This window comes from Labeo rohita, chromosome 9 (assembly GCF_022985175.1).
Source record: "Labeo rohita strain BAU-BD-2019 chromosome 9, IGBB_LRoh.1.0, whole genome shotgun sequence".
NCBI lineage: Eukaryota > Metazoa > Chordata > Actinopteri > Cypriniformes > Cyprinidae > Labeo > Labeo rohita.
In genome coordinates, this window is record NC_066877.1 from 8,379,760 (window position 1) to 8,399,774 (window position 20,015).

The following is a 20,015-nucleotide window of genomic DNA, read 5'->3' on the forward strand; positions in this document are numbered from 1 at the left end:
TATGAATCTTGTTTCTGCGATTAGGCTAAATTTGGTATTAAGGGTGATCGTGGCCTGGATGGAGATCATGGTCTACCTGGCCCTCCGGGTGAGAGAGGTCCCCCAGGTTTTCCAGGCATAGGTCAGCCAGGTGAACCTGGTGATAAAGGCTCAGCAGGTGTGCCTGGTTCACCAGGAAGGCCAGGATTACCAGGTCAGTGATTTAGACTAAAATGTGCTTATCCACTGGTTGTCATTGTTCTGCTCTAATAATAATCACAAGCTCAAATACCTTTGTAGGAGCTAAAGGGGAAGCTGGTAAAGTGATAAGTTTACCTGGACCTCAGGGTGCCCCAGGGCCTCGTGGAGAGACTGGCAGACCTGGTCTTCAAGGTAAATTCAGGTTATGCTAATGTGTCATCCAGCTCGAAAACTGGACTCATGCTCCGATGCAGAGTAGGTTGTGTTGATGACTCTTTCACTTTATCACTCAGGTGACAGAGGTCTTCCAGGTGAACGTGGAATTCCAGGATTCCCAGGAGGTAAAGGTGACCCTGGACTGCCAGGAATCGGCCTCCCTGGGCCCCCAGGACCAAAAGGCAAGTGTCAAATATCTATAAGTGTCAAATTTTGTTTAAAGGTGAAAAGTAGTAACACTCTGCACATTAAACTATTAAACCCTACATTTCATATCTAATCTAGATTGTAACACCTTTCTAACTATCCATCTTTCTCTCTTTTAGGATTCTCTGGGATTCCAGGTCCCACTGGGTTTCCAGGAGAGCCTGGTCGACCAGGTCAGGATGGCTTGCCTGGTCGTTCAGGGACACCTGGGCAAAAAGTATGTACTTTTTTATGTATAATGGTTTAATAGAAGTGGGTAAGAAATGATGTCGCTTTTTCATCGACTCTTAACTATATCACATATAGGGTGAACCTGGCAGGGGTCTTCCTGGTCCTAAAGGTGCCACAGGTCAGCCGGGATTGCCAGGATTTCCAGGGGAGAAGGGTAATCCTGGAATGCCAGGGGTTCCTGGAACTGAGGGACATACTGGGCCACCTGGACTACAGGGAATCAAAGGTACATTTACTATGTTGGTTTCTCATAATACTTTTGAATAGATTACGTACTAGATGTTTAGAAAATACTTTTTTTAGAATTAACTAAGGAACTTTTATCAGACACTTTTGTGAGTTTGAAACTGAGTTTGGAAGTTAAGAGCAAAAGAGTGAAAATATCTGAGCATTTGAAAAATATCCCAGTGGTTTCACCAATGCATTGTCGAAAGAAGTGGTGAATTTCAGGAACCAAGGAAGGTGTCCCTAGGTTCCAGTCTCATTTCAGGCTATCTTCTTCTGGGAAAAGGTTGACCATAAAAAATATTAATTTGACAGTTACATTTTTTAAGGAAAGCATACCAACCAAACACTGGGTGACAATGATGATTTTTAAAATCACCCAGACATTGTAGATAATGTAAACGTTCTGGTGAACTTTGTGCATGCTTGAAGGACAGTAGAGCATTGCAGTAGTCCATTCTTGTAATGACAAGTGCCTGGACAAGGAATCATCGTCTTGATGTTGTTGAGTGGAAACCTGTGTTGTATAGACATGATCCGTTCCAAACACTTTCCTCAGGTTCCTGACTGACTTCAGGTGATGTTAGTGTTTTCAAACTGGCACGTTTTTTGCACTGATTGTGGGGTGTTGAAAGGCAGGTAGAACAGTATGTTGCTTTTTTATAGATTTGTCTGTGAGGCAGGAATCAACCAATGAGGTGCAGTTTCTATGATTACCAGTTTAGACAGGAGGATCTATTCCTTTAAACAATGATTTCACCTCAGAAATTGTTTGCAAGAAATTAAATGGTATGGGTTCGGGGGTATAATAACATTACATTCATTTTGACTTTTGCAGGTAACGCTGGACCACCTGGAGCTCGTGGTGCTGTGGGGCCACCAGGTCCTCCAGGGCTTGGAGAACCTGGACCACCCGGACCAATGGGGCCACCTGGAGGCCCTGGACCTCTTGGTGAGTTTTTCAATTGATTAGCACCAACCTAGGTGTACAGTACATGCACACACATGCGTAGATGTTCACATCTTCCATGGTTTGTAACAAGCCTTGATGATGTCCTAGGTCAGATCGGTATAAAGGGTGAGAAAGGTTTTCAAGGCCTACCTGGTTTAGACATGCCTGGCCCTCCAGGAGACAGGGGTAGCCCTGGTGTCCCAGGTCTACCAGGATCTAAGGGTTTGCCAGGGGAACAAGGACCTGCAGGAAGAGATGGCTTCCCTGGTGAACGTGGTGAGTGCTTCTTGACACCCATTATTCCTGGCATTCTCCTCACACATGCTTTTTTACCATAAGCTAATTCATATTGTGATGTTTTTTTCCAGGTCCAAAAGGAGAAATTGGAATCATGGGGATGACAGGACCCCCTGGACCTTTTGGTCCTGCTGGAAACCCTGGAGAAGCTGGACAAAAAGGTATTAGAACACCCATATATAACAACTCTTATTATTTGGACTAAATAAGATACTGTTATCTTACTTTGACAGGGGCACATTTATAGTTGAATTAGCTGCAAATTTATAATCTGTCTCTTTCAGGTGACCCCGGTTTTATTGGAATCAGGGGAGAGTTTGGTAATCCAGGTCCCAAGGGTGAGAGAGGAGAGCAGGGTCTACAGGGGCCACCTGGAAACATGAGTGAAGTTGACATGGAGCACATGAAAGGGGATAAGGGAGACGTCGGAGACAGAGGTACAGAGAGACAAAAATATTGTCAGAAATTTTTTATGTTTTGAAGATGATCTGAATAGACGCAATAAAATAACATAAATCTTTGTTGGTGTTTTAAGAAAGCACACATCTCTGGATTGTTGGCTTCCATTGGTGGCTGGTTGCCATCATGCTGATGTTACATATATTGAAAATCAGTGGACTGTAAACTTATTAGTCTTTATATTTTAACCTTGTCAATCAGGGGATCCTGGTCCTACTGGAGAACAGGGGTTTCCTGGAACACCTGGAGACCCTGGAATGCCAGGAAAAGATGGAATGCCAGGTTCACCTGGACAGCCAGGTTAGTTTCCAGAAAATAATCTGAAGTTATATTAAAATTATGGTAGCTGTTAAGAAACATGATTCAATAATGTTATTATGAAGATGTTATTTGATTACTGCGGCTTCACTACAGGCGAAAAAGGAGACACTGGAGTTCCCGGGGAGCCAGGACGCACTGGAGAACCTGGAGATCCAGGTCCAAGAGGAGACATGGGATACCCAGGTAAATACCAAGGCTCTCCACTTCTGCATGTGGGTTGATAACAATTAATAATACTAATAATAATAAACTTTTATTAGGAAGCATTTATAATTTTGGAAAACGAGTCTGCTGGGTGTAATTTTTCTGTATTATTTCCTTGCATATTGGTTGCATCACATGACTTTTTGAATTCACACTTCCTGTGTCTATGCTATAGTGTAAGTTTAATGTAAATAATTCTGGTGATGTTGTTTATGTAATTTGATGACTTTTTAGTAAACATTTTGTGGTTCTTTAGGTTCAATGGGGCCAAAAGGTATTAAAGGTGTTGGTGGGTCACCGGGTCATCCTGGATTCAAGGGTACTGATGGCCCCAAAGGAGATAAGGGAGACCCTGGTGCAGCAGGAATAGGAATCCCCGGTCCCCCTGGAGAGAAGGTGTGTGTTGTTGAATGAGTATTTTGAATGAGTTTGCACATTAACAATACAGTATTTGTCTTCATTGGTCTCATCTCATACTTATATCTCATACTTAAAGGGAAATGTTGGCGCTCCTGGTTTCCCTGGTGAGCCTGGACTGAAGGGACAGAAGGGTACAATGGGCATTCCAGGAACTCCTGGAAGTCAAGGACCTAAAGGAGACACAGGACTGATTGGTTACCCAGGCAAGATGATTACAATGACTAATGCAAATTACACTGAAATGCACCGTTTTTCAGCCAGTGCTATTAACACTTCGGGACAATAATATGATAATTTCTTATAATACATACATAATATTTCCTGAGCAGGCAGTCCAGGGAAACCAGGTGAGAAAGGTGTCAGTGGATTGCCGGGGTCTCCAGGAGAACCTGGGTTTCAAGGACGTCCGGGTGAGTCAAACTGAAAATGTGATGTTAATTTTAAGAAAGCTTTAAATGCGCCACATATATTTAGTGGGGAAAATCCAAATGATTTTTTTTTGTTTGTTTTTGACTAGGTGAGCCTGGTCTACAGGGTCCACCAGGTCAGCCTGGGGAGAAAGGCGAATCAGGGGTAGATGGCATTCCTGGATTCATCGGAGAGAGAGGAGAACCTGGTAAGTTTATGTAGCCCTAAAAATGAAAGGTGGCTCAAAAAAAGGGAAATGCTTCTAAATTAAGGTGCTTTAGAGTTATGCACATATTTTGGATTCTTAAAAGACTCTTCTAGGGACAGTGGGTCTCTATTTCTAAATAAGTAATAACTGTGTAGATGATTTGTTTTTATATGCAAAGTGTGTGCACATGAATAAGTTCCTAAAGGTGTCATCGGATGCCCATTTTCCACAAGTTAATATGATTCTTTAGGGTCTTAATGAAAAGTCTATAATATACTTTGGTTAAAAATTCTCAATGGTTGTGTAAAACAACACCCTTTTTACCTTGCCAAAATCAGCTCTGCAAAAATCATCTCATTCTGGTCGAGGCTGCTTTAAATGCAGATGAGCTCTGCTTGCCCCACCCCTCTCTTCTCTCTGTGGAGTGACGAGCCTGTTTACTTTAGCCGCATTTAGCGCGTTTATCCGCTAAACTTGCTAACTAGCACATTATTAGGAAAGGTGATCACAAAGATTCATAAAAAAACCCCTTATACTCACTTCTGCTGTAAGTGAAGCTAGATATAGATGCATGAACACACACAAACGTAATCTACTGCATCTTCAGCGGCTCAGATGTCAGGAGTAAGTGACGACCACTATGTTCATTATTACATCCAGCAACACAAATGCCTCAAATGCTCAATCGGAGATATTCTTGTCTAACTTACATCCCTGTTCCGGCATCGAAACAAAATGCTCATGTCAATCAATGCTCATGTCAATCAACTATCATGAGAGCGGCCTCTGTCGGTGTGACGCCACAACGACAGGCATCTGAGAATCGCTCGATTTGAAAAAGGGAATATTATTTTTACAGATTAATTAAAAACCACTGCATGGATTTTTATCATTATAGGGTAGATTTGTACATACACTGCCAAAACACATTAATGTTCAAACATCATGAAAAAGTGAACTAAGCTTAGTTCTACAGTAATGAATTCAGAGTATTCTGAATCAGGGTACCATGTGACTTTTGTTCCTTTTTTGTAAGTCACTTTGGATAAAACCGTCTGGCATATGCATAAATGTAAAGGGTAATAATTTACATTAAACACACCCAAACCATATCCATAAAAGGGCTTTCCGAACAGCCTTTCATCACAGCAAACATATGAAGGTCTGTAAGAATGTGTTCTTTCTCTCTTCAGCCAGTTTTATCAAACCTCTACAACTAATCCAGAATTCCACTGCAAGATTAGTTTTTAACTAGCCAAAAAGAGTGCATGTCACACCTCTGTTCATCAATTTGCACTGGCTACCAATAGCTGCTCACAGAAAATTCAAGGCATTGATGTTTGCCTACAAAACAACAACTGGCTCTGTACCCCTTTACCTACCTTGTTACGTTTACTGGGTTAGACTAACCAAGACTTGTCACAGCACTTACATCTTATTGCTCTTTTGTTGGTTTTGATTGTGTCTGCTAAATGACTAAATGTAAATACATTGATCTAAAGACAAACAATTTTTACTCTGCTACAGGTATACCTGGTAAAGGATTGCCAGGTACCCGTGGAGAACCTGGCAGCAAAGGTCAGAATCGCATGTCCTTAATAATTAGGTTGTCATTTATAAAAGACTAGGAGGTCCACTTAAAATAATTACATTTTTGGTTAATTATTTTTGATGTGTAATTTAATGAATGCTTCTCCTTATCTCTACACAGGTGATAAAGGAAACCCTGGTCTTCCTGGCATTCCCGGGAGTCCAGGTATTCCCGGAACCAAAGGTGAGAAGGGTCCGCCGGGATTCCCAGGGGACCAAGGACAGCCTGGAGAGAGAGGACTTCAAGGAGAATCCATGGAGGGGCCTAAAGGGGACAGCGGACCTCAAGGAGAGCCAGGAGAACAAGGTGAATCCTTAACACCTCACCATACAGGACATTCTGTCACAGAATAGCTCTCTTATTAGTAGTCTAACAATTTAAAGATGCCATTATGGTTATAAAATGCAGTCGTCACTCCTGTTAGTCGAAGAACTGCGTGTGAACTGTATTTAATACACCCACATCACATTTTTACCACAGGTGCGACTGGTTATCCAGGCCCACCTGGCATACCAGGCAGTGCTGGAGCTAAAGGAGAAAAGGGAAATGCGGGCTTCCCTGGCCCACAAGGCTCTCAAGGGTTTAAAGGAGACAAAGGTTTAATTGGTGCTCCTGTGAGTTTAAGGCTTTATCTTCTAAAATAAAAACTGTGCTTTTAAAAATGATAGGGGATCATTTAATACAGTTGTGCTCTCTAGGGTGAGCCTGGATTGCCTGGTTATAATGGACCAAAGGGTGAGATGGGACCACAGGGTGTTCCTGGATTCCCTGGTAAGATTCAAGATGAAATTCAACTGAATAGATTTTTGTGTTCATTTATAAAAAGCAATGCTCTATAGAGATTAAGATTGAGTGGCTCTGTGTCATTCCAGGTACAAAGGGTGAAAAAGGAGTGCTCGGTCCTAAGGGTGATGGAGGTGACAGAGGATTCCCAGGTCTTAAAGGTATGGACAAAATAAAGCTTGAATGTGTGGTGAATAGTACTGTCAAGTGATTAATTGTGATTAATCGCATTCAAAATAAAAGTTTTTGTTAACATAATATACATGTGTGTACTTATTATGTATCTATAAAGACACAAACATACAGTGTATTTGATATTTCACTGAGGCTCCAGAAGGAAAAACAATGCATTAAGACTAAGAGCCAGGGGTGTAAACGTTTGAACAGAATGAAGATGCGTACATTTTTCTTATATTTTTTCATTTAGTACTACACTTCAGAAGCTACAGAAGATAATTACGTTTCCCAGAATACAAAATAAGTTAAATTTACCCTGCTCTTCAAATTCAAAAAAGTTTTCACCCCCTGCATCTAATCAGTAGCTGTGAATTGCGAATAATCGCAATTATTCACTTGACAGCACTAGTGGTGAAACGTCTGAATGCTCTATACCTAATTGTAAACATTTTACTAAATTTCTGCTGTTAACATTTAAATTTAAGGTAGCGAAGGCCCCCCTGGACCCCCTGGTCCACACACATTTATAAAGGGAGATCCTGGTTTTCCAGGACCTCAGGGTCCCCCGGGTCTAGTTGGAATGCAAGGCTTCCCTGGAGCGAAAGGACAACAGGGTGAGTGTTTCAAATATCTGAACTTACAAGTTTCTGAAAACAGTCAACTGGCATCTCTTAACACACAACCACCCTCCTAGGTTTGATGGGACCTCAGGGTATAAAAGGATCCGATGGGACACCTGGCTATAATGGACATCCTGGGGCCAAAGGAGAGCCTGGTCAAACTGGACCGTCTGGTAGGTGCACAGACACACAAAATGTTAGCAGACATTACCAATCCCACACCGAAGAAAATTTAACCAAATCTTATTTCCAAAAATCTCTTTTCTGTAGGCCCCAGAGGTTACCCAGGACCTCCAGGGCCTAGTGGTATCCCAGGTCACATCGGGCCCCCTGGACCTTCCTCAATGGACCACGGCTTCCTTGTAACCCGCCACAGTCAGAGTGTTGATGTTCCACTATGTCCAGAGGGAACTACACCAATCTATGATGGATATTCGCTGCTTTATGTGCAGGGCAACGAGAGGTCACATGGACAAGACCTAGGTTAGCAGGGCAGCCACACACATGATGTATTTATTATGAAATGTTAATCAAAGTAACACAATCCCTGATGTTCTGCTCTCTTTACCCAATAGGTACAGCTGGTAGCTGCCTAAGGAAATTCAGCCCAATGCCTTTCCTTTTCTGCAACATCAACAATGTATGTAACTTCGCTTCTCGTAATGACTATTCCTACTGGCTCACCTCTCCCGAGCCCATGCCCATGAGCATGGCCCCTATTACTGGTGAGAGCATCAAACCCTTCATCAGCAGGTTTGTGACCTTTTATGAATCATTGAAATCATATTTCCGTGAGTAAGAATTCTTCGTCCTTCTCATGTGCACGCATCTTTTCCTGTGACAGATGTGCAGTTTGTGAGGCTCCTGCTATGGTGATAGCTGTGCACAGTCAGACCATCCAGATACCACCCTGCCCTCAGGGTTGGGCTTCCCTCTGGATCGGATACTCTTTTGTCATGGTGAGGAGACTAAACAAGCAGTTTTAGGGCTGCACAATATATAAGAATAAAATCAGTATGGCAGTATGTGATAGTCAGATCACTAAGGCAGTTTCAGAGGTGTTTCAGAGCACGTTGATGTAGTAGTAAACCCATGAAAGATTTACGTTATTTAAAAATTCACATTGTTTTATACATTTTTGGCCTATGGGGGGGTGCCATTATTTTGATGACATGAAATGGTTGTACTCTGTGAGCTACTGGTGCTACCTGTGCTATTTTTACTGGAACACAACTTGAGAAAAAAAATACTGATACGATGACACATTGTGTGGTTTCTGGTTGTAATTTTCAGTCGTAGGACAACAAGAGAAACAATGTAAAAAGAGACAAAAAGAGGAGAAAAGAATGGAAAGATGCCTACCGATAAATAAAACTTCCAAAAGACCAGCGCCTTTGTTCGCTCCATTTTAGCCCTGATGATTTTCAGGCTTTTAGTAGACCACAGCTACTGAAAGAGCTTACAAATGGCAGAGAAACGAAAGCTAGATGCCATCCTGGCAGGATGTAAACATGCCGACACTTGTCATGATGCCACAGCCACTGAAGGAGTTTCTTAGCATGGATTTCGCTCGATATCTGGGGGCGTTTAAACTTCTTGTGGGGAAAAATCGATGGTACAACATTTGGTTTAAGCCTATGCTTATATCCATCGCCACCTGTAAGCTCTTTCAGTAGCTGTGGTCATTAGTATTTTGTTTTCCAAGTTGTGTTGTAGCAGCAGGTAGTGGCAGTAGCTCAGCAAGTGCACCTGTTTGATGTTGTGACGATGTCAAAAGGAAATAAATAAACTGCAATGATAAACTGTCTTGCATTTATTATCGAAGTTCATTAGTTATCAGTCATATGGGAAATCACGGTGTTCACCATGCACAAATATTTAAAATGTAAATAATCAGTGGATCTTCAGTCATTGTTAAATGATCGAAGTAGGATGGTATCGTTTTGGTCCGGCTCCTTTTACCTTTATTTGGCTGACGTGCATTCCCTCACGTCAAGATGGCGGCGGCTGCCGGGAGGCATTGAGCTCTGTACCGACCCCGTACTGAACTCCGTACTGAACTCCTCTTAACGATTGCCTCGGCGATTTGTTGTTTATCCGGCCAAGTATGCTTATCGTCGGCGTTTCCAGGATTATAAAAAGGAAAGTATCCTCGTCAAGATCTGTATAGCGGACAGTCGTTGAGACGCTGCTGAGAAACAAATGCGAGTGAATAGTTCCAAGACCTGGGCTGGATTGGTGGAGCGGGAGTCTTTAGTCTTGTATACACAGCGCCTAAGAAGTCCGGAAAAATGTGTGCCAGACTTTTGAATAAGGAGTCTTTAGTACAGTTGGGCCTGCTTTGATTTGACTTGACTTGACTTTTGACTGGGGAACTTAGTTTTGATTTATTTTCTCCTTTTTTGTTTCCTTTTTTCTCATATGTTGACTGTTTGAACAATTTTTTTGTATGAAAAGTGTTAACTGTATGCTTCATATTTTTGTTTTTTTGAACTGGACTATTTTTGTAGCCTATTTGTATGGCTGGACAATTTTTGATTTTTGGTTTACTTTTCCCTTCTAATCAAAAGACAGTTTTGGGAACATTCGATTTGTACAGTTTTGAATATACACATTGAAATGCAAATCTGTGTGGCTCGTTGTGGGAAATGGGTTGTGTTTTTTCTGTTTAGTGATTTTTCTTTTGGTATTATTACCTTGATTGTTGGGTGGATAACTTTGTCTCGTAAGTTAAAGGTTTTGTGTAGACAAATCAGACAACAAGACCTTTGTATGTTTTCTTGCAACTTAAACTAATGACAGAAATCCTGTCTGGCACCCCAGAAAAAAACTATCTAACATTAAATTAAAACAAAAAGTGTGGGAAACGTTACATAAAAATGGCACCCCAGATGGGACCAAGAGATTGTTATAACTTGTGAGAAGGAATGCACCCTCAAATAAACCTCATTTCACTATTTAAAATCACTGAAACACAGCCAACAGTCCCTCAGTTAAAATGGCTGCCACTCGAAGTGAGTTGTGTCATGAAATGAAGGGAGATGGCAATCAACCCACTAATAAAGCCATGAAAGATGGTCTCATGGATTTGATGGGTTCTGATCAAGATGAGACTCAAATAATTTTACCCATTTCACTCGGATTCCAGGCTTTTTCAACTCAGGATACTTTGTTGGATATGGATTTAACAGGAAGTTTTGATCTTAGACCCCCACTATCACCAATTTCTCAACCCACATTGGGAGATACTGGATTCCGTGCTACTCTGACACTGCAGCAATTGAGTGACATGATCCAATCACAATATCAGAGTTTGAAGGATACATTTTCAACGGAAATGGGAGATTTAAAGCAGCTTGTAGACACTTTCACTATGAATGTGAATGCGGCATCTGAAAAACAAACAACTGAAATCAACCAGCTTATGAGTAATCAGTTTGAACATTTTCGGAAGGAGTTCAATAACCTGTTGCATTGGCGTCTAAGGAATCATCATTCAGAAGTATTGAAGGATTTCAATGCTGTTATGGAGCCAATGGCTGCTACGTTGGATCTTATTCAAAGAGCAACCGATCAATGCACTAATCAAATGAACACCTTTATTGCTGGGTCAAGTTCGAATCAAATTTTACAGAATGAATTGCATCAGTGTTCACAACATCTGCAACAATTAACTTTGGACATGGAGGCCTTTAAATCCCCACAGCAGAACTCTGTGAAAGTCAATGCTTCTGTGCAAACCACTCTTTCCCCATCTTCTAATGGGTCGGAAACTCCAGTGGTGAATCCAAGGTTGCAGCGACTTCATTCTACCCTGCAATATGGAATGAGTGATTCTGAGTTTAATCCCGCTAATGAATTTGCTACCACCACTGTAGAAGGTAGAGGGCGTTTTCTGGGTAAACAGCCCATTAAAATTCAGTTCCCTTGTTTTGGTCGTTTAGAAGACTGTGATGATCCTCTGATCTTTCTGGAGAAATGTTATGACTTTATGGCTCTTCATCCACTTTCAGATGAAGAATTAATAGCCGCTCTGAGGAATGTGTTACATGGAACCGCTAGAGATTGGTGGGACGTTGCCCGACTTGAAACGACTACTTGGCAGGAGTTTGAATCAAAGTTCCTTTCTGCTTTCTTATCAGAAGACTACGAGGATGAGTTAGCAGAGAGAGTAAGAACACGAGTACAGCAGGAAGGTGAAAGTATAAGAGATTTTGCTTACATGTACAGAGCTTTGTGCAAACGCTGGAAGCCACGAATTACTGAAGAGGAAGTCATAAAGCTGATCTTGAAGAATATTAATCCTCAGATGGCCAGTCAACTTCGTAGTAATGGTGTTACTTCTGTGGATGGTTTAGTCCGGTTGGGACAACAACTAGAAAAAGATAAAGAAAACCAGCTACACTATGATCACCGGAAAAAACCTTGGAAATCCAGAGGAAGTAATCCTGCTTCTGTTCAGCTGAATACCTCTGTGTCAGCTCCAGCTCCAGCTTTGGCGCCAGGTGTCACACAAGATGTCACTAAAAACCCCTTTTGTTGGCGGTGTAAAGGCTCTCATTCTCCAGCCTCATGTCCTCAGAATGGATCTGGTAAGAATAAGAACTATAAAAGTCAACAAAGTTCAAATCCTGCTAAAAGCAGTCATGTAAATCATCCTACAGTTAGCACTGTTACTCACGTGGAATCTGTGTATTCACCTACCCATCCTTTTTCACTATCCCTTCCTCAGCAGTTGATTGTGCCTGTCGATATCGACTCTTGGAAAGGCCATGCCTTGGTCGACACAGGGTCTTCGTATACACTGCTGAATGAGAATTTGTGGTTGATTATGGGTTATCATCCTCAACAGCTTAAACCCTGGACAGAAGGACCTATTTATTTGGCTGATGGAGGAGCTCGACAGCCCTTAGGATGGGGTGAGGTTAAACTTACATTGCAGGCATTAACAGTCACTTTACCTGTAGTTGTTCTGGCTTCCCAGATGCTGGCTTTTCCTGTTGTGCTGGGTTTAGATTATCTTTTCTTCAGTGGTCTGCAATTGGATATCAGGAACAATGTCTACTGGTTTCAGCCTGATCAGATGATGTCTTTGTGCATGATTGGCATAATTCTTCACCTTTAGCTCTTTTTTCTGCTCTTCCTCCTGTAAAGTTCAATGAAGAACCAGACCCTTTGCAGGTGGCATGTCAAAACACCTGGCTTGATGAAATAGGAAAAGAACGTTTTTTTCAGACAACTTCAGCAGAATTCAGATGTCTGCACAGATGTCCTTGGAAAAACAAGTGTTTTGACCCATCAAATTTATGTCACTCAAGATGTACCCATAAAACAAAAACCATACCGTGTCTCTCCCACCAGACAGAAGGTTATCAAGCAGCTCATTGATGAGATGATAGAGGCTGACGTCATTGAGCCTTCTTCTTCAGCATGGGCCTCTCCTGTGGTCCTTATCCCAAAGAAAACTGGTGGTTATCGTTTTTGTGTGGATTACAGAAAGCTAAATTCAGTAACTCAATCAGATGCTTATCCACTACCTACTATCCAAGAAATTTTAGAATCCTTAAGTGGTGCTGTTGTGTTTTCCACCCTGGACCTTAACAGTGGATACTGGCAGGTACAGATGGAGAAGGACAGTCAAGATAAAACTGCCTTCATTTGCAATCAAGGGCTATTTCATTTTAAGGCCATGGCCTTTGGTTTAAAAAATGCACCAGCCACTTTCCAGAGATTGATGGAGAGAGTCCTGGGAGAGCTGCAGAGAAAGAACTGCCTTGTCTACTTGGACGATATAATCATTTATTCTCCATCGGTGGAACAACACTTCTTGGACATCCAGGCTGTCTTGGATAAATTGAAAGAGGCCCATCTGACTGTCAACATGAAGAAAACACACTTCTTCCGGTCATCTCTGAAGTTTCTTGGCCACATTGTGTCTGCTGAAGGAATCCAGGCAGATCCGGAAAAAACTAGAGCTGTTCAAGAATTCCCAGTGCCTAGGAACATTAAGGAAGTCCAGCGATTTTTAGGCATGGCCGGATGGTATCATCGTTTTGTCCCTTGTTGCTGAAGTGGCTGAACCTCTAAATGCCTTGAAAAGGAAAGGTGTTAAATTTGTATGGAGTGCACAGTGTCAAGATGCTTTTAACACTCTTAAACAGCTCCTGGTATCTCCACCTGTCCTGGGACATCCTAATCTGAATTTACCTTTTGTGGTCTATACCGACGCAAGCGAGATTGGCTTGGGAGCGGTCCTAGTGCAGCAAACTGGGCTGGGCACAGAGGAAGTCCTTGCATACGCCAGTCGAACCTTGAATCAGGCAGAAAGGAATTATTCCACCACTGAGCAGGAATGTTTGGCTGTTGTATGGGCTCTTGAAAGATGGAGGTACTACTTGGAAGGAAAGTTTTTTACTGTCGTTACTGACCATTCTTCCTTGATGTGGATCTTCAAAACTCAGAAGCCTAACACTCGGCTAATTCGGTGGGCACTTCGACTCCAGGAATTTAATTTCACAGTGGAGTATCGGAAGGGAAAGTACAATACCATCCCTGATGCTTTGTCTCGAGCTCCTTTGGACATCCAGGAATCAGGCATTCTGACTTGCTCCACAGTTTTATCTTCAAAGTCTAAATCGGAGAAAACCGAACCCCTGCCTCTGCAAATTACAGATTATGCCATCTGGAAGGCTCAACAGACCGACTCAGACATTCAAAATCTGTATGAACAAATTGTGGAGTCAGGAGAAATCACTGTTAATGGCACTACAAAATTCACTATACTGGAAGACAAAGTATATCGAGTTGTCCAGTTTCCACACCGAACAGTGTACCAAGTGTACATACCGAAAGCTCTCCGATTTCAATTACTCCAGACTCTTCATGAAGATCCTCTTGCTGGTCATCTTGGCCAGTTTAAAACCTGTAAGAGACTACAAGCTTTGGTGTACTGGCCGAATCTGAATCAAACTGTTAAAGAGTTTGTACAAAATTGTCATACTTGCCAGCTCTACAAGCCAGAATGCTGTAAACTGCCTGGTTCCTTGCAACAAACCATCGTACAACGTCCATGGGAGATGCTTGGAATGGACTTGATGGGTCCATTTCCTAGAAGCTCATCAGGGAATGTTTTTATGTTAGTTTTTGTGGACTATTATTCTCGATGGGTGGAACTTTTCAGCTTACGAAAAGCCACAGCTGAGACTGTCTCATAAATTCTTGTCAGAGAAATATTCACCCGTTGGGGGGTCCCAGATTGTCTCTTGTCTGATCGTGGACCTCAGTTTGTCTCTTCGGTGTTCTAGGAACTTTGTAAAACATGGAACATTGAACATAAAATGACAACAGCATACCATCCTCAGACAAATCTCACTGAGAGAATGAATCGCACACTTAAAACTATGGTGGCTTCGTATGTCAATGACAATCACAAACATTGGGACAAGCTTCTACCAGAGTTTAGATTTGCTCTTAATTCTGCTGTCCATGAATCTACAGGAGTAACTCCAGCTGAGTTAAATCTCAATCGATCTCTCCGAGGGCCAATGGATGTATTGCTGCAACCACGAGATGTTTGTCCTGAGGATTCCTGTTATGACAAAGTGACAGAATTGCATCAAATGAAGGAGTATGTTGAGAAGAGATTACATACAGCTCGGCAACGTCAAAAACGGAATTATGACAAGAATAGAAGGGAAGTGGAATTCAAGGAAAAGGACAGAGTTTGGATGTGTGCTAACCCTTATTCAAAGGCAGAAAAGTTTTTTTCTGCGAAACTTGCTCCGAAATGTCAGGGACCTTATAGGATAATTCGGAAGTTGGGACCTCTGAACTATGAAATTGTCCTGGAGGACACGGGAGAAGATTTAAGAGTTGTCCACGTTTCCAAGCTTAAGCCCTGTTTTCCTTCTGCACAGGAATTGGAGTTACTCCAAAAACGTAGATTACATGAAATTTTTAATGAAGACAGTGATGAGGAAGAGTTTATTGGATTTGCTGAGTAAAACCTTTAAAGACATCTGATTTGATGCCTTACCCCAATGGTCGGCTTTTCTTAAGGAGGGGGGAGTGTGACGATGTCAAAAGGAAATAAATAAATTGCAATGATAAACTGTCTTGCATTTATTATCGAAGTTCATTAGTTATCATTCATATGGGAAATCACGGTGTTCACCATGCACAAATATTTAAAATGTAAATAATCAGTGGATCTTCAGTCATTGTTAAATGATCGAAGTAGGATGGTATCGTTTTGGTCCGGCTCCTTTTACCTTTATTTGGCTGACGTGCATTCCCTCACGTCAAGATGGCGGCGGCTGCCGGGAGGCATTGAGCTCTGTACCGACCCCGTACTGAACTCCGTACTGAACTCCTCTTAACGATTGCCTCGGCGATTTGTTGTTTATCCGGCCAAGTATGCTTATCGTCTGCGTTTCCAGAATTATAAAAAGGAAAGCATCCTCGTCAAGATCTGTATAGCGGACAGTCGTTGAGACGCTGCTGAGAAACAAATGCGAGTGAATAGTTCCAAGACCTGGGCTGGATTGGTGGAGCGGGAGTCTTTAGTCTTGTATACACAGCGCCTAAGAAGTCCGGAAAAATGTGTGCCAGACTTTTGAATAAGGAGTCGTGAGTACAGTTGGGCCTGCTTTGATTTGACTTGACTTGACTTTTGACTGGGGAACTTAGTTTTGATTTATTTTCTCCTTTTTTGTTTCCTTTTTTCTCATATGTTGACTGTTTGAACAATTTTTTTGTATGAAAAGTGTTAACTGTATGCTTCATATTTTTGTTTTTTTTGAACTGGACTATTTTTGTAGCCTATTTGTATGGCTGGACAATTTTAGATTTTTGGTTTACTTTTCCCTTCTAATCAAAAGACAGTTTTGGGAACATTCGATTTGTACGGTTTTGAATATACACATTGAAATGCAAATCTGTGTGGCTCGTTGTGGGAAATGGGTTGTGTTTTTTCTGTTTAGTGATTTTTCTTTTGGTATTATTACCTTGATTGTTGGGTGGATAACTTTGTCTCGTAAGTTAAAGGTTTTGTGTAGACAAATCAGACAACAAGACCTTTGTATGTTTTCTTGCAACTTAAACTAATGACAGAAATCCTGTCTGGCACCCCAGAAAAAAACTATCTAACATGAAATTAAAACAAAAAGTGTGGAAAACGTTACAATGTCAGCAAAATAATGGCGCCCCCTATAGTCCAAAATATGTATAAAACAATGTAGATTTATTAAATGACGTCAATCTTTCATTGGTTTTGTACTACAAATTTCAGTAAGAGACATCATTTACATTATATTAAGCCACAGAAAACCATACAGGAAGCAGAATCTGATTGCTATCATAATTTTCAATGAGAATTATATGAAAATGTGAACTTGTGACTAGTGTGTAAAGGTCTGACACTGTATTTCTGTGTAACAGCACACCAGTGCTGGTGCCGAGGGTTCCGGTCAGGCTCTGGCCTCCCCGGGTTCTTGTCTGGAAGAGTTCCGTTCAGCTCCCTTCATCGAGTGTCATGGTCGCGGCACCTGCAACTACTACGCTAATTCCTACAGCTTCTGGTTAGCCACCATAGAGGACAGCGATATGTTTACGTAAGCTTTTACACACTTATTTTTGAGTATTTACTAACCATTGAGCTTGCCTTGTAGTTTCTTATTTTTTTCTTTAGTATATATGCCTTAAGCTGCTCTTTATTGTTATAAATAATAGTAATAATAATAAATCAGCATATTAGAATGATTTCTGAAGGATCACGTGACACTGAAGACTGGAGTAATTATGCTGAAAATTCAGCTTTGGAATCACAGGAATAAATGACGTTTTCAAATATATTCAAATAAAAAACAGTTATTTTAAATAGTAAAAATATTTCAAAACTGTACTATTTTTTGCTGTGATTTGGATCAAATAAATGCAGGCTTGGTGAGAAGAGGCTTCTTTAAAAAACATTAAAAATCTTACTGATCACAAACTTTTGACTGTGTATATATTCCTGTTCTCCTGTTAAATCTCCATGTATGTTGTGGTTACAGGAAACCTGTCCCTACAACGCTAAAGGCTGGGAATCTACGAACTCACATCAGCAGGTGTCAAGTGTGCATGAAGAGGGTATAGACAAGCCTCAGCACTGCGTCCGCTCTTTATGTTCCAGTTTTACGAACAAACGTATGGTGCTACTTCTGTGAAAAGCCATGGAAAAACTTCAAGAATCCACAGAAAAATACCCGTCTCATCATTTATAGCAATGGAACCTCAAGATCTCCCGGCACATTTGCCTCATACAGAGCGCTTAACTAACATTGTTCCATTGTGTCTAATGAATGACACCTGTTTACACTTGCACTGAGTTTATGTATTAGTAAGCAGGAGGTAACCATCTTCAGCAAGAGTCCATCTGGATCGGATGCTATTCCGTCCAGCCTTTCTTGTGTTTTATTTTTTTTTTATTTATCATGCCACTCAATATCAGATGCAAATATCTTGTTTATTTCTCTCTAAAATGTATAATCAAGCAACACTAACATTATAGAATTGGATATTTTTTTCCTACTTCACTGTCAGTAAGTTTGTCAGCACCCACTTTGTATGGTGTAGGAAAAGCAAAGATCAAGCTTTGTTGTAAATATAGTGCTCTATTTAGTTACTTAACACTCTGTCACCATAATCTCTTCAGGTAAATGCCATTGATTTTGTTATACTTAATTATTTATGAAAACCTATGAGATGAGAGTTTAAGCACCAAGGGGCCTTTCCTTTCTACATTGATTTTTCTCTGTTAACCACTGCAGAAGACCATCATGGCACATAAACTCTAATATTCTGCACTGTTTTTTTTTTTTTTTTTTTTTTGAATCAGAATGTGGCCTTTAGACTGAAAACTTCCAGTTATGAATCTGTGTTTTGATGTTTATGCTTGTTCCCATGTTCATATGGTGCAGAAATGTTGTCATTACTCTTGCTTAATGGCATGGTTTCAGTCTCACGGTGCCATTTAACTTCATTTCCATTCACGCATAGACATATACAGTCCTTACAGTATCTGTTTATAGCTCTACTCAAAATAATCAGACATCAGATGTTGAACAAGCGCACTAGTAAGTCACCGCAGTTGCCTTTACACTTATTTTGTCAGGAATTCAAGCTTGTTACATCTTGTTTGTTGACTCCTCTTTTATCACTTGAACTAATCAGCAAACTCACCTGACAATTTCAACCACATCTATGACTAATTTCGAAAGGTTATACGTATTTTAGGGTCTGTGTCTGAAGTATGCATCTTTAGTTTGAACACTGCCTATGGATTCTGTTATATGTCTTGAATTTATTTTGTCTTAATGCCTCAGATATCAGACCAAAGAACCTGCACATGTCCCCCTTACACAGTGGATTTGTTGCTTGTGAATTTTTTTTTTTTTAATTTCATTTTACACTGATAATACTTGACTATGCAATCTACACTTCTTGCTACCAAACCTTCCCCACAGTTGACCTTGTAGTAGAGCATCAAATTGTTCCATTATTTTAGCCAGGTAAATAGCTAGCTGTGTTTGAATTAGAAAGTGCCTTACATGAATTCAGATGAGGATGTGAGCCCACATATCCATACTACAATGTCACTGATCTCACACACTCGCTGTAGTTCTGTGCATTGATGTGCCCATGAAGTACTTACGGCTCTTGTTTAGGAATATGTTAAAGAATACAGAGGTTGATTGCAATTTGTGAAACTATATATTTTTTTCATTGTCAAATAATTTCAGTGATGCCCCCACCCTATATTGTGTCATACAATAAAATGTTTTGTCACGGGGGCGGAGCAAAGCGACAGACACAGTGGGTGTGACGTCAGGCCTCGGAGAGGCTTTTATTAAACAATAAAACAGAAAGTGTCCAAAAAGGGGGAAAAAGTGTCCAAAAGAAAAAGGGGGATCTGGTGTCCTCGATGTGACGGGGTTCCGTGAAGGAGGGGTAGTGTTCCGAAGGGAAGGGTCCAGGTAAGGGGCGGAGTCTGGCGGCCGCACGCGCTCCCCACTCAGGTCCGGGGTGCGAGGGGCGGCGGCTTCTCTAGCGGCATCGTCCTCCTCCACCTACGTGGCGCTTCTGGGGGATATCACGGCCCGGCATCTTGGCCCGTCAGCCGTCACGGGTGCGGTCCTCATCCGAACCCACGGGGTCCGGCAACTCGTCCTGCGGCGCTGGTTCCCTCTTCACCCCTTCCTGGACCCACGAGGACACCAGCGTGCATGCACGGGGAAGAGACCGGTCTCCTGAGGAGAGGCGCGCTCAGCATTTTAACAGCGGCGGTGATGAGGCTTCATTCACATCAGGTGTGCCCCATCACACGCCGCCAGACCTGGATGTTTCAGCGCCCCTCCTCCTCCCACACGCCCACTCCCGTCGGGAGCCTGGTGAAGGGCGGCGAATACCGACGGGGTGCAGCTGACAATAAGGGGGGAGGCAGTCGACTCATCACAGTTTGTAGAAATGTGTGATGGA

General features: G+C 41.6%; 1 protein-coding gene across 1 annotated transcript in view; it reads left to right on the plus strand.

Annotated features, from left to right (window-relative positions):
• The window catches only part of col4a1 (collagen, type IV, alpha 1), a 58,743-nt gene extending 39,632 nt beyond the window's left edge, over window positions 1–19,111 (plus strand). Inside the window, exons 26-52 of the mRNA XM_051118734.1 lie at window positions 25–193; window positions 280–372; window positions 474–578; window positions 723–820; window positions 910–1,060; window positions 1,898–2,011; window positions 2,120–2,287; window positions 2,380–2,469; window positions 2,593–2,745; window positions 2,969–3,067; window positions 3,182–3,271; window positions 3,549–3,688; window positions 3,789–3,915; window positions 4,042–4,122; window positions 4,230–4,328; window positions 5,856–5,906; window positions 6,040–6,225; window positions 6,400–6,533; window positions 6,618–6,690; window positions 6,792–6,863; window positions 7,365–7,493; window positions 7,574–7,672; window positions 7,770–7,982; window positions 8,075–8,252; window positions 8,344–8,458; window positions 16,938–17,110; window positions 17,552–19,111. Coding sequence (XP_050974691.1) covers window positions 25–193; window positions 280–372; window positions 474–578; window positions 723–820; window positions 910–1,060; window positions 1,898–2,011; window positions 2,120–2,287; window positions 2,380–2,469; window positions 2,593–2,745; window positions 2,969–3,067; window positions 3,182–3,271; window positions 3,549–3,688; window positions 3,789–3,915; window positions 4,042–4,122; window positions 4,230–4,328; window positions 5,856–5,906; window positions 6,040–6,225; window positions 6,400–6,533; window positions 6,618–6,690; window positions 6,792–6,863; window positions 7,365–7,493; window positions 7,574–7,672; window positions 7,770–7,982; window positions 8,075–8,252; window positions 8,344–8,458; window positions 16,938–17,110; window positions 17,552–17,633 — 3,282 coding nt within the window. The 3' untranslated portion in view covers window positions 17,634–19,111. The remainder of the gene's footprint in view (window positions 1–24; window positions 194–279; window positions 373–473; window positions 579–722; window positions 821–909; window positions 1,061–1,897; window positions 2,012–2,119; window positions 2,288–2,379; window positions 2,470–2,592; window positions 2,746–2,968; window positions 3,068–3,181; window positions 3,272–3,548; window positions 3,689–3,788; window positions 3,916–4,041; window positions 4,123–4,229; window positions 4,329–5,855; window positions 5,907–6,039; window positions 6,226–6,399; window positions 6,534–6,617; window positions 6,691–6,791; window positions 6,864–7,364; window positions 7,494–7,573; window positions 7,673–7,769; window positions 7,983–8,074; window positions 8,253–8,343; window positions 8,459–16,937; window positions 17,111–17,551) is intronic.
• Window positions 19,112–20,015: the final 904 nt, after the last annotated feature.